The sequence below is a fragment of the Cupressus sempervirens genome, chromosome 5 (genome assembly GCF_028749045.1).
Source record: "Cupressus sempervirens isolate cs-2001-9-10 chromosome 5, ASM2874904v1, whole genome shotgun sequence".
In the NCBI taxonomy this organism is placed as follows: Eukaryota; Viridiplantae; Streptophyta; class Pinopsida; order Cupressales; family Cupressaceae; genus Cupressus; species Cupressus sempervirens.
Window position 1 is genome coordinate 539,948,848 of NC_143122.1, and position 15,191 is coordinate 539,964,038.

Sequence of the window (15,191 nt, forward strand, 5' to 3'; positions counted from 1 at the left end):
CAAATGTAAGCAACATGTAACCCACATGACCCAGGGCCTCTCACGTAGGAATTAGACTCAAACCCGTTCTGATACCATGTTATAAAACTTGATAGTTTTGATATTAAACAATGGAGACAGTCTCCTTAAATAGAAAAGTACAAGATGATGTTTCTAAACAAAACAACTGTTAAACAAGGTTGCATGGGGACAGGGGTACTTGAGTACTCAGGGTACTGGTACTGGTATGGGTATGGCTATTTTCAAATTAGGGGACGGGGGGTACTTGAGCAGTCAACCTTTAAAAAAAAATATAATTTAATATTTATAGAAAATCTGAAAACTTGAGTCATGACAATGGTTTTTCAAAACAAGACCTGTGCTAAAGTTTTCAGATGTAATGTATTATTTTCAGTTTCAGATTTGCAATATGTTTGTAAACAGTAGTAATAATATGTGATAAATGTTTAGATGCTGAACAGAGAAGGCAGCCTTTAAACATGAACGAGAAGATCATAAATCATATAACAATGACATCTTGCAAATGACATACTTCTGACTTGAACAGTGATATAGTTTACTGTTAATAAGTATTGTATCAAAGTTTCAAATTGATTACGTATCAAATTAAGCTTGATAACCAACGAGCTGATGCGGAAACAAAAAACTGAGACAAAAATCAGAAATCTTAATCAAGGTCCTTAGCAGTGATGCTCTCCATTGAGTACCCTGTACTTGGGGTATGTGTACTTGGTACTCGGGTACGTGTACCCATGCAACCTAGATGTTAACTGAATGTGAAAATAGTAACTAACTAATAAAACTAAAATTACTGTAGATGACCATCATTAACATTACATTATTATTTTAATAGTTACTATGGGTATGGGCATGGGATATGAGTACATGGATATGCCAATTCTTTTCCATGGGTACAATATATGTACACATTTTAAAAAAAAAAAACCTTTGTTACCCCCAAGTTTCTAGGACAAGGACAATAGGGGACGACGAGACAGTGTTTTGGGATGGCAATTTCTTTTGCCAATTTTGGGGATGGCAAATGGGGACGACTATAGAAATACAAGGAAAATATAAAATATATTGGGAAATTTGCATATATACATTACATTCATATGAAGACATGGATAAATCATGCCTTTTAAACATCATAGAACCTTCACATGCAACATTTCAATAATCAAACTCAATGCTCAATATGCTATAATGCATTCATAATTTGGAATTATTGTCAACGTGCATGTGATATTAAAATAATAATAACATAAAAACATGAAATAATGCATTCATAATTTCGAATTATTGTCAATGTCATGTAATATTAAAATAATAACATAAAAAATTGAAATATACTCAAGAACATAATTTAGAATTCATTTTCAATAGTAACAAGAACAATAACCCGCCTTCTAGATTGAAACACACTACTCTCATTTAATTCTGAAACTACTCTTCCAATTCATTGCAAGTGGATTGATATTAATATAAAAAGGTCCTCTATATAGTTTTGATCATGATATAGGTTTGTTACAGTAAGACAATATCTTGATGCAACTTCCAATATTCACCATATCTTCCACAAAGGACCCAAGTCAACCCAAGACCAACCAAACACTAATGTATTGCCAGAAAATGACATAAGGATGCATGTTCTAGCTCTATTGCACTTTTTAAACTTTCAACAATATTAATTCCATGGTTCTTAACGTAATGTTGTTAGATACTAATTAGAGGGCCCCAAAGAGTAGGAATTAACTAACAAATAATAAGCATGTTAAGGTGAACTTGGAAGGAGGGTCCCACTTTAAAACTAAAAACTAAAATGTTTTATGAAAGAAAAATATCTTAAAAGTGCTGATGTTGTCAATAAAATCGGGGATGCCCATGCATCCCGAGGACTTCCAAGGCATCCCCAATCATTCCTGGGACATACAAACATTCCCTAAAAAATTTCCTGAAGTCCCCGAGTTTTTGGGGACATTTCTTGGGAATTTTTAGGAAAGGAGGACTGTGGGGGGGGGGGGGGGGGGGGGGAGGGCATACCTGTTCCCTTGTCTTGGGGACGTCCCCGTTTTTGAAACTTGGCCTTTTTGGGTTGGGATGTGTCCTTGGGTTACGTAGAAATATACATAATTGTAAAATTAAATACATTTGATACTATGACTTCATCATTGCTCAATGCGAAATATCAAAATTGTAGTAATAAGATAAATTCAAAATGTGAATTGATATTTCAAAATTTCAATACTATGTCATATGCCATATAACATATATCATTTGCCCTTCAAAATGCCAAAATGAGAAAAGAGAGTGAAGAGAGCAAATGATCTTTGTATTCGGCGAAATGATGCCTTTATAACTTTAAAGTTTTTGGATGCAAAAGTAAGTTAAAAAAAAAATGCCTTTTTTGTTACATTTCGGTGCGTATTGGCTTTAGGACCTAGTAACATATGGTTTAGGACCTAGACAAGCATTTCAAGATAGAAGACAATGATGAGAGGATGATCATAAAAGAGTAAAAATTAAGTATCATGCTTCTCTATGGTTAAAGAACTTGATGACAGGGAAAGGATAAAACTAGACTACCTAAGATGTTGAATCATCTATGAGCTTTATTCTTTCATGTTGACTACCTATAAAAAATATTTAAAGAATTTCAAAACATATGAAACAAAAGAATTAATCAACACAAGCTTATATTGAGCAATTGATGAGGTTTCAAACTTGGACTAGTATAAGAGAGAATGAAGAGCTAGTAGAGGCAAGGTTTGTTAATGGTCATAAAGTTTCAACTGTAAGATGAGCCAGGTCATCTTGATGATAGTATCTATCGTGAACAAGGCATACGTGTGTACCTTAAGGATGGAGGAGAATTCAACCGCAAAAGTGAGATTGTAAATAAAAGAGGTGATAGGAGTTGGAATAGAGGGAAAAAAGTTTCTTTAGGAAGTATTTTGAGTGAAGAGTTAGAAGAGGGCAAGAACTTTAGATTAAGGGGAGGCTTTGGATGTTGGGTGTATGAATGTCAATCTTTCGAGAATTGGAAGCTTTTGAGATGTTACATTTGTATTGAAGACCATTGGGTCATATATTGCCCTTAAAACCCCAAAAGTGTCATGTAGCCTAGGAAGAAAAAGAAACTTTGATAGAAGAAGTTGAAGTAGATATGAGAGAATCAGAAAATCAAATTCTGCTATTTTTTTTGTCTGGGATAAAATGTGTTAAAATGATTTTTTCGGTCAAAAAAACATGAATAATAATTGTGATGTGAATATCAGGATTTAACTGTGTGATATTCACAGTTAAATCCTGATATTCACATCACAATTTGACTAGCTGTGGAAATCATCTCCTACTTATCAATGAATAATAATTATCAGTAGAATGATCTATAATTCTATGCATGCATATATATAAATATACATTGTATATATATATACATAATTAAATACTAAACCATAAATCATTATATTGATTATTTGTGAAGTAAATTATCATTCACAATAATCTGATTATCATTACTATTTATTCCAAGTATAAATCTGAGATTATTGATCTGCATTTAATCAATATTTGAATATCATTATCTTTGCTATTTTATGAGTATGGAATTAATTGACATTGGATATAAACTGCTGCCATCAATAATGAGCAATTCACATTGAATGTATATCAGATTTGAATCTGATAATACTTGATATATTACCGATAACCATCGGATGAGAAGCAATATAAATTTGTATATTGAAACAGTGCATAAACAAGCTGCATGTGCAATGATTAGTTTGTATAAGTCATCGACAATGAAGAGGTGCATATACATGTCGGTGGAGAGACATGTCTCCACATATGGGGAGACATGTCTATCCATTGACATGTTTAACCAAGCAAATATATATACCTCAAAGCAGATCAATAAATGACAAGTACAGCAAAACAAAAGTGCAAGTCATATAGAGTTCGATCTCTCCTTTGTTACATTGAGACTTTTGTGAATTCAAGTTCAAAAATAATAAAAGTATTATCATAATTAGATATCTCTACAATGCTTGTGAAATATCATTGCCTCATCATTCTTGCAACAACCTGCAAGGAATTATAAGATTAGTAAGAGCCATATTCTAGAGACACTAAAATTAGAATTATCTACATTCCTATCTCATATAAATCTAATAAACAAAAAACCCTAGAAGTTGATTGGATGAGGAAGAGTGTCTTTTGAACAAAATATGAGGACAAATAATGTAAGTTGATTATAGATGGTGGATCTACTCACAATTTGGTGAGTGAAGAAATGGTTAACAAATTGCAGCTTGCTTTCCCATTCCTCAATCTCACCCTTAATTAGATTTCTTGGTTGCAGAAGGATCACAATAAGCTAGTTTATAAATCTTGTTATGCTGTTTTAAAATTTGGTCCTTATATGGAGAAAGTGCTATGTGATGTAGTGTAAGTGGATGCTATAAAGAAAAGAAAAAATTGGAAAATTAAAGCAATGTAGTTGAAAATCAGAAATTAAATACAAAATAAAACCTAACATTAGATATTTAGGATAAAGATGCGAAAAAATGGGGGGAAGAGTGTTACATGTCAAATGTGGCTGATAAGTATGCTAAATTTGATCAATAGTCACTCCTAAACTTCCTGTAAATGATTGCACAATGGTCTGATTTGTTGAAATGCTTAAATGTTTGGAAAATTAATGCAAAAAAATTGATAAAAATGAGTTTCTTTATAGCAGACTTATTGTATTTTGTCACTGGCCAAGTTTTTTATGCGGATTTGACAGCTTTTTCTGAGTTTGTCTGCGACTTTTTTGGTTAGTACTTGCTAAAAGATTTCCTGTGGTAATTTTTCTGCATTACTTGCTGAGCAGATTCAGATAAAGTATGTGCAGGTTTTTAAAACTATGGTAGAAAGCCATAGTAAATGCTTATAAATAATTTATCATTCTGATAATTATTTCTCAAAAGTCTAAGGAAACATTAAGATGTTCATTTTGCATGACAGAGTTGATTTAATGGTTTCGTAACATTAGCATGCAATTACAATTCTATGCTATGGTTTTATTTGGTAACCTCTTGTTGTTTAGTTGGTTCATTGTATGAACGCATGCATGCTAATGAATGGATAAATAGGTGGACTATTTGTCTGCATGTTTAGGTACTCTTATCTAAGTGATAATGATTGCATTTTGCAGGATGTCTCGAGAACTATCTGCTCTACTGGCACAACAATCAGGATCTGCATTCCAAAAGACAACCAGCCTTGAACATTTAGTTCCAATAAATTCGTATCTTTCTGATGACATGTTCAGTGATTCCAACCAATTCAAGTTCAGGTGCAAAAATCAACTCAGATGTAAAAATAAAATTGAAGTTACGTGATACAAGGTCAAATTTACCCATCAAACATGTGCAACATGTCTTTTTATGTAACTAATTAAAAGACATAAGATAGCGTTCAAGTAATTTTTGAAGATATTGTTACTTAACAAATTTATAAAGTTATTGGTACTCAACAAATTTTTGAAGGTGGCTTAGTGATTTATGAAATTGATTTTAAACAAATGTGTCTCTATATAAATATTTTTTGATCGGTAAACGGCTGAAGCCTAGATTAATTATTGTTATTATTATAATTAATTATTTTTTTATGTGTTAAGTGTATTCAAACTCAAGACCTCCCACATGAGAGGCTCACAAGATACTGTTGTGTTGTAGGCTCTTGCCTAAATGTATCTAAATTAATCCTAGTCCAATAGATTCTTTGAATCTTGGTTTCTGGTTTCTGTATGTTTCTCTATTATTTTCATTGAAATGTATTGATGGTTCCTTTTTGACTCGAGATTATTTCATCCAAAATTTCCTGTGTAGTATCTATCATAAGAGAAGCTATGATTGAGTTTGTAGATTTAGAGAGGATGGCTTCTAATTTCAGTACTATCTATTCTAGTTCTGGACCAAGGTTTATGAAAAATATAATGTTACTGCAGATTTCTGAAACTAAGTCTAATTACAAGAGGTGAATATTGTTAAGCTTCACTAACCTCATATATCCTGATTAGATGGGATTGAGTATCTTCAAGAAGAAACCTTTGGATAGAGATTCTCATTGACCACGAGGACCTAAAGAGGGGATCCTTTACATACCAAGGATTCCACCCCTTTCCCAACTGTGACCCCTCTCCATTATTGAACTTGCTCAAGTGTAGTTTCAACAGGAAACATCACATGGCAGGCTAAGGAACTTAAACAGTAGGTTGTAGAACTAATAATTCTATTATATCTAACCAACTATCAAATGCCAATTGATTACCACTTCCCATAAATAATGATTTTGTAGATATTCTAGGGATATATTGGGTGTCTGCCAGATTTTTGGGTGTAAGGGGAATTGTAACTGCTGTAGCCTAACTATGAGGAAAGTTTTTAGCTTTAAAGTTGGGTTTTCTTTTCTAGTTAGCACTCTGGGAGGTTGGGTCTAGGAAAAGACATTTGTAAAAGAATGTATAACTCAGCACAGAAATGAAAGTTGTTTTCCAATTTGTGTTGCACTTTATTTTGACATGGAAAGCATGGATGTAGAGGAATCAAGGAGAGTACAGCTTGCAGTGACAAAAGATTTGCCTGTATTAGAATAGTTTATAAGATTGCTAATGCAGACAGATTGTAAGAAGATGGTGAGCAGGCTGGTATTAGTTACCTTGTTTAGATTTGGATTCGGGTTCGGGCTCAAGGACTCGGCAATTTTTTTGGGCCAAGTTCTGGCACTGCGGGGGTATATGTATATATATATATATATATATATATATATATATATATATATATATATATATATATATATATATATAGGTATGTATATATGTATGTATAATCTATGTATGTATATATATGTAAATTCATAGATTCATACATGTAACATGTCAATGCTCATTCATCATCAGTTCAAAACTTTGAAGTTTAGATATATAATTATAATGATAAAAAGTTAGAAGTGTGATGCTCATAAATTGATAAATCCATAATTGTAAAAATATGATAATATCATATTCATACTTCGCAAAAGTCTGCAAGTGTCATTACATGCTGACAATTTAAATCACAAGCCTTATTTTATTTTTAAAAATTAAAGTAGTAAATTCAATATCCAAGTCCATATTCTCCTTCATTATCTTTGTCGGAATCAAGGTCAATGTTTGGTTTCTCGTCTGGACCAACAACTATGGCACTTGTCATGTCATGTGATGTAGTTGCCTCTTGATCTTCTAGAAAGACTTGGGCAAGCTGTGCAGCTATGGCCTCTAAATCAGACAGTCAGGGACTAGATCCCAATTCTTTGGCGCATCCTCATCGTAGTGTATGAAGACTAAACCCTCTTCTTTTTTGGAACCCAAGTCATTGCACTTAACCTAGTGGATGAAGGAGTATGTACTCCAATTTTGCTCAGCTGAAGAAGAACTGGCAACTTGTTTGAGCTAGCAAACACTATATACATTTAATATTCAATTTCAATAGGATAGCATCATGATTAAACAAAAATCCAAAATTGGAGAATGATAAGAATTAAAAAAAAAAAGAAACATACTCGAGAGAAGCTTAATTGCAAGAGGCTGCAACAAAATGAAGCGTTGACCATTTGCATACCACCATTCATCAACATCCATCCTATATTGAGGATGAAGAGTGGAAACATCATGATATTTGGTAGATGCGAATTTCGCAAACTCGGTGAAGACAATGTTTCAAGTTTCATCATCATCATGATACATCTTTGAACATGCAGCTTTGTAACCAAAAGCAACCTCTGTATCTCTATATGGTGCCACCTTGTTTAGTTGTGAAACCATCTCTTGGCTATAATACCTTGTTGACAAAGCATACGTCGAGAGATGCAAGGTGGTCATCTTGTTTTAATGATCAACAATATTTTTTTCCACTTATCTGTATGTTCCTTGTCCACTATTATTGTTTTTATGTGCTCCACCATGGTGTCCATGGCATCACAAATTTCACCCAAACAGGGGAAATTGGTATCAACAAATCTAATCATGCTCATAATGAACTCGGTGAATTTGAAAATATATTCCGCGCGTTCCCACCATTCTTCATCAAGGATCAATGCTTTTATATTTTGGGCTTATTTTATGTTTGATTGCCTCCATACCCCACAAAGAGTTGATAACAATAGCACTCAAGGCCTCTCGCACCTTAACAAGCCGTCTTAAGGTGATTGTGTGCGATGCAAATCATGTATCAACAACCTATGATGGCATTGAATTTAAAACATACATGTCATATCAAGTTCATCTATTAAATTTAAAACTAAAAAATAAAATATACAAACATAATTAAATTATTTTCAACAACTTTAATAAAGAGAAGGACTTGAATATGGCTTGTGTGAGTGATGATTAGTCACAAACATTTGTATCTACTCAACCTCCGTGTAAATATTATTGACCCATTCAGTTTGAGTGTCAATCTTTTGCATGATTAAATTGAGTGAATGGACTATACATGGTGTCCACAAAATGTGATTATATGTAGTCTTGACTATAGCCTCAACTGCCCTATAGTTTTTAGAATTGTCTGTTATTGCTTGGACAACATTTGCAGCCCCAACCATCTCATTTGATTCGATGAGGATATTGGCAATGAAATTTGCATCTTTCACTTGCCCCTTACAAATTGCTTGGACAACATTTGCAGCCCCAACCATCTCATTTGATTCCACGAGGATATTGGCAATGAAACTTGCATCTTTCACTTGCCCCTCACAATCCAGTACCTTCAAGAACATCATTGCTTAAGGTGCACTTTATAACATTGATCAAAGGCCTATTTATGCAATCTTTCCATCTATCAGAATTGATGGATGTACCTGTTTCTACCCTTTTACCCTTGATCACTTTCAATTCTGTTTCCATCGAGGTCTTCTCTCTCGACAGTAAGGTGGTTCACACCTTTTCATACCCATGACTAACATAATTAACAGGTCCCTTGCAAAGGGTACTCACCATATCCCGCCAAAAAGGTGATCTAACAAGGTTAAATGGAAATCCTTATACATATAAGCAACAATCAATATTTTAATCTAAAAGATCTTTCATTTCATTTTTGAAGGCCACATCTAATGGGCGTATTTCCTGTGGAACAAATTTTGGTTCAGAAGTGGTGGTATTGACAAGAAAGGATGCAGGCTCGCAAATTAATGCAAGCCACTAGGAGGTCTCCTCGAATTTGGCTAGTCATGGATGGAGTAGTCATTGTCTTTCCTCTGATGCTTCTTCTATCAACTTTGTCTTGTTTGCTCACATATTGCAAGATTAATGAGTTGGCAGCCTATTCCCATCTATCCCCTTACAAGGTTTTATTCGTTTTCCACTACTAGGAATGAAGTTAGGTTTCACTCGATAGTATGAGTTGAAATACTCTACATTGCAATGGATACACTACCAAGTATAACCCCCAACACCAAGACTGCTTTAATCATTGGTGTGAAATGCTGAAGTGGTGAACCTACATCAATTTTGAAAAGGATTTGCCCTAGCAATTGAACTTGACCGTTCACTACCACTTCTAGCCATTTTGTGTAGCTCTGAATAATGAACCTGAAGTGGAAAAGTAAACATGATACATTATTGCAAACAAAGTAATTGGGGATTTTTTTTACATTATAACCCCTATCATCTTCGTCTCGTTCGCTCGCCTATTGCAAGATTAACTAGTTGGCAGCTTATTCCCATCTATCCCCTTATAAGGTTTCATTCCTTTTCCACTACTAAGATTGAAGTGAAGTTTCACTCGATAGTATGAGTTAGAATACTCTACATTGCAATGGTTACACTGCCAAATTAACCCCCAACACCAAGCACTACCTTAATCAGCTGAAGCAGTGAACCTACATCAATTTTGAAAAGGGTTTGCCCTAGCAATTGAACTTGATCTTCGACTTCCACATCTAGCCATCTTGTCTAGCTCTGAATAATGAACCTAAAATGGAAAAGAAAACATGACACATTATTGCAAAGATTAAGTGGAAAAAAATTGGCATACAAGCCCTTAATATGCATACAATGTATAATCAGTGTATTGAAAATTTCTTAAATTTTTAAAAGTACCTTGATTTAAAAAAAAAAATCTTGAAAAATTCATTAAAAAATTGAACAGAGTGAAGATTCACTTACCTTTACCCACTAAATCTGCCTTCCTCAATGGTTCCTAAGTCTCTGATGTGGGTCTTGTCCTACAGATTGTTCACTTTCAAAGAAAAATGCTACAATTGTAGAAGAAAACCAAAATGGTGAAAAGTGTTAGAGAGATGAATGAATGACCATCAAATCTCTTTAGGAAACCTTTATTGCTTGAACTACGATTTAGAAAGGTCATATTGGAATTTAGTTTCACTTAAATTTAAAAAGATAAAAAAATTATTTGGGGCTCTTTTTTGGATGCCCAAACCCACAAACTCCTCTAGACTCCTCTCGGATTCCACTCGAGTTTTGTAGTGGAATCTGGATTCCTCATTGGGCTTCGAAATGGAATCTAGATTCCCTATGGGTTCCCCACTTAGGGAATCTGGAATCCATTATGGAACCTAGGTAGAATTTGGGAAGAACCAAAACCTGAACTGCACCAGGACTAGAATCCAGGGGTTATTTGAGAAACTTTGTATCTTAGGTTACTTTAGTGGGCTATGGTTCCAATTTGAGAAGGAGATATCTTTAATCAAACTAAATTCTTTTGATGGAGCATATCAATATACTTTGACAACCGAGGAAGAGGAAAGGGAAGTTTTTGAAAGCTCGTCAAGGATGAAGAGCTTGAGGAAGGTGATGATGCAAAATCTAATTCTGGAAGAATAGAAAGCTTTGGAAGAGGACAATATTTTGGTGGTCAGTAACCATTTGGATGTTTAATACTTAATTAAGCCTATAAGGCTATCTATTGCCCTGAGAACTGAAAAAATGTGATGGTAGCCCAAAAACAAGAACCTCCAACAAAGAAGTTGAAGCAGAGATAGTAGAGAACTTGATGTTGCATAAAATTCTAATATCAAGAGAAAAAGAAAAAACCCTAAAAGTTGATTGGAAGAGAAAGAGCACCTTTTGAACAAAATGCAAGAGTAAGGACAAAGTGTGCGAGGTGATTGTGGATGGAGGGTCTAACAAAAACCTTTTAGGTGTAGAAATGGTAGATGAATTTCAGCTTGTTTGAATATTAGCATTAGACCCTTATAAGATTCCTTAGTTGAAAAAGGATCATAATGTACTTGTGGATAAATATTGTCTTGCTTTGAAAATTGACTTTTATAAATATGAAATAATTCGTTTTTTTTCTCTTTTGGGTCTTGAAATTATATCTCCATAGTTCTAAAGTATTATCCTATCCTCGTGGCCAAGAGCAAGTGTCTCCAAGAGGGTAGTACATGGGCTCATCAACAAATTATGGATGATTAAAGGCCAATCGTTGAGAGTGGGTTTCTCTTGTCTTTGGGTTCAATTAAACCCAAGAGGGTATTCCGAGAGGTACCCTTAATAGGATATTTAACACATGAACAGTGGGCATTACTAAATTAGTAGCATCTCGTTAGCCTTGTTTTTAAACCAACCAATTTTTGGAACATTACCATCCATATTCTTATGTCTAGCCGTTCCTAGTTAAAGGGTCTCCAAGTATCCTCACATGGTAAGATTCTTACATTTTCGAAGGAAAATCTCTATTGTTGCAGTTAGAAACCTATAAGTGGCAATGCAGCATGCTGAAATTTGTAAAAATAATTAATTAAAATATAAGCATATGGCTATTCAATACAATGTGGCAAGTTTGTAGACCAGAATGCATTCTGGTTCATGAGATATTAGAAGTTCAAATTTTTGTCAGCCGAGTTGCAAAACCAATTAAACTAAGGTTTTTATGAAAGTTGGAGCTAAATTGCTTAGCAGGGAGGTTGTAATGCTTTTTAACACAATTTTGCAAGGTTTTATGAGAAATTATGGATCCTTTGAGAAGTTACACTGAGTTCTTCGTTTGTTGTGGAACCTCCTGGACAGAACAAGTAAGTGGATGCCCCTCCTAAATAGAAGAAAGAACTTGCAAAAGTTTGAAAAAGGAGACAAGTTTAAGAAAAAAATGAAGAAAAAAGAGTTTGTGCTAGTGTAAATAACTTTTCATGCCCAAGATAAAGGAAACCAGTGGTACATTGATAGTGAATGCTTAAACCACATGGCAGGAAATGAGAGCCATTTTCGCACTTTGAAGATGATAGATGGTGTGATCAAGGAGATACCCTTACATTTCATGCTCAAGGTTGTGAGATCAAGATGGCAAGTACAAGATAATTAGTTGCTGAGGCAACTATAACAGAAAAATATCTTTACATTCCCAGTGAGATCTAGGAGAAACATGTTATACAGGAAAAACAGATGAAAACTAGTGACGGCACAGGTGAATGGGGCATATGAATTTTAGATAATTTGATAGTGTACAAGTCAATGTTTGGCAGCCTATCATATGTGATAACATCAAGGTTAGACATTATGCAAGAGAGACTTGTGCAAGCAGTCAAATGAATATTCACATACTTGGAGAGCACTTGGGACTTGGTTAGTGGTATCTCAGAGATGAAGATTTCTCTTTAGTAGCATACACAGCTGCAGACTGGGCAGACAATGTTCGATGATAGTAATAGTGTCACGTTGTAGAGGAAAAACACAAACAGAGGCAGAATACATAATAGAAGCGTCATGTTGCAAACGAGTTCTGTGGATGAAGTAGACATTGGAGGATAGTAAGGTAGCAAAACATGTCAAGTTGGAGTATCTCAGAACTTCTGAGTGCTTAAGAGAAGCATAGATTTAGAGGGAGCTAATGATTCTGTTATCTTTTAGCCCTATATATTTCTTGGTGATATGCATTTTCAAAGACAACTCAGTGAAAGATTAGTTGGTGGATTTTAGAAAGAGGGAGAGCTATAGGAAAAGAAAGATTGATGCCTTTGCTATTGATGTCAAAAAGGGAGAGTAGTAGAAAGGGGACGAATTGTAGATTGAGGGAGTATTATGTTCTTGTGTTCACCAAATGATTAATTCTTTGCAAGATTTTCATCAATGACAAAGGGGAAAATAATTCAAAATGTTGTCATTGGTGCTAAAGTGTGCTTTGTTCAAGAAGCGAGATTGTTGGAAATATGGCCATTGATGTCAAAGCGAGATTGTTGGAAATATTGTCATTGATGACAAAGGTTGTTGATGTCAAAGTTTGGGTGACTGTTAAATTGGCTTTAGTTGGAGGCCAACTTATGGACATTTATTGTTTTGGAAGATGTGTAATTGTAGTTCAAATCATGAAGTTTATTATTTTGAAAGAGGTGATATTGGAGGTGGACTAATGAAATTTTGTTATTTTGAAAAATGTATAATTGGAGGTCAACTCATGGAATTTTATTATTATGATTAAATTTTATAGGCCTGACCTATGTGTTATATGTAATTAATTTTTGTGCCCAAAGGAGTATACAAATGTGAAGTATATTTGTAAATGTGTTGGGGGAGTCCTTTTTATCATTCAAAAACAAAGCAGAGTAGGTTTAATATAGAGAAGATTTTATGAAGTGTGATAGTGTTGAGAATATGTTCACTCATTTAAAAAGCAACATCTAGGAGGTGAAAAATCATAGAAGAGATTGGTGCCTCCTAAAAGAAGGATTGATGTTTCTTGTTGAGTTGGTGGTCAACTTTGGGCATCGGTGTCTCTAGTAGGTTGGTGTCTGCAAATTCTGTAATTAGGGATTGGTGTCTCCAATGAGTTGGTGCGTACCAATATTTTAAGATCATTTTGTTTTTGTTGTGGTTGGATTTGGATGGTAGATCCAAGTAGTCCTTTCTAGTTTTTAACCCCAAAGTTTTGTTATGCAAATTATGTGTTCCTGATAGTTAGATCCTATGTGACTGCTTTATTTTGGTTGGTAATTAATAAATAGAAGATTGTCTTATCTTTAGTAGAAGTGTGTGCTCATCAATAATTTTCCCCTTTTCCAACATTATAAGAAGCTCCAACTATCTTGGAGAGTGCCATCCTCATCGGAGTGTTTAGTTATTGGCATTCTGTTTAGGATACTAAAATGAGTTTGTTGATGCTTTTGGGAGGTACTTTCACACATAGTTTGTAGACTTGGGCTCATACATTGCTTGGCAAACCCAACATTTCCAACTTATTAAATACTCAACATAAACTCGGCAACTTAGTAAGTACTTCAAAATAAAAAGCATAATTTTATTGAGAAATTCAATCAAAAAATTTATTAAATAAAAAAATGATATCTTGAAAGAGAAATGCATGGTTTCATGGAAAAAACATGTGAAAAGCATATTCTAACAAGCATTTTAGCTGTGTTGATATTTTTATCCATGTTTATTTGCTATGTTCCACGGAGTTTCCGGGACGGGGACGTTTTAGGGGACGGGGACGTGTTTCCGGTACGGGTACGGGTCGAAGCCAAAATTTAGGGGACGGGACATCAGGGGACGGCGATTAAAAACATAGGGGATTTTTTTTACTATAGAGACAAAATTCAAATATGTATATCATAACATTGATAAACCATTCACCATAGACATTTTAGAAGATAAATACATGGAATATTATCAAATGGCAAATACTAAGTGCTTCCATTATAACAATATCACATACATATATAGCAAAAATTAAAATGCCTAAAGGCTTCAAGTATCATGCTGAAATCAGAATGAAATAAAGAGAAGTCCAACTAAAATAGTTGGTAAATAGTAAATACCGAACGCAGTCTTGCCTCACTAAACACAATCTTTGCTCATTGCTGCTACTGCTCTTATGTTTTTTTCCTTCCTCTTAGCAAGTATGTTAAATCGAAAAATAAGTAGAAGAGTTAGTGTTTTAATGGACCAAATATGGGTTGCATATTGTTATTATGTCTTTAAGATGACTAGGGGCCACACGAACAACAAAAATTAGGAAAAAATATTTTTTTGGGGATGGTTTGCCTTTACCAGATTGATTGGAAAAAAGGGGACGGCCAGCAGTTTCGGGGACGGATAGGGGACGGCAAAACTGTCCCCGATACTGCTGGCCGTCCCCAAGTTTCCTGCCCAAAAAAATTGGCCGTTTCGGGGACGTTTCTGAATTCTTCAAAAAAGGGACGTCGCAGGGTAC

The 15,191-nt window shown here is 34.4% G+C and overlaps 1 protein-coding gene across 2 annotated transcripts in view; it reads left to right on the forward strand.

Moving 5' to 3' along the window:
* The window catches only part of LOC149557073 (protein CYCLOPS-like), a 164,085-nt gene that overhangs the window by 24,692 nt on the left and 124,202 nt on the right, over positions 1-15,191 (forward strand). For both annotated transcript variants that reach the window (XM_089831755.1, XM_089831756.1), the window contains exon 3: positions 5,201-5,341. In XM_089831755.1, the coding sequence (XP_089687881.1) occupies positions 5,201-5,341 (141 nt within the window). The remainder of the gene's footprint in view (positions 1-5,200; positions 5,342-15,191) is intronic.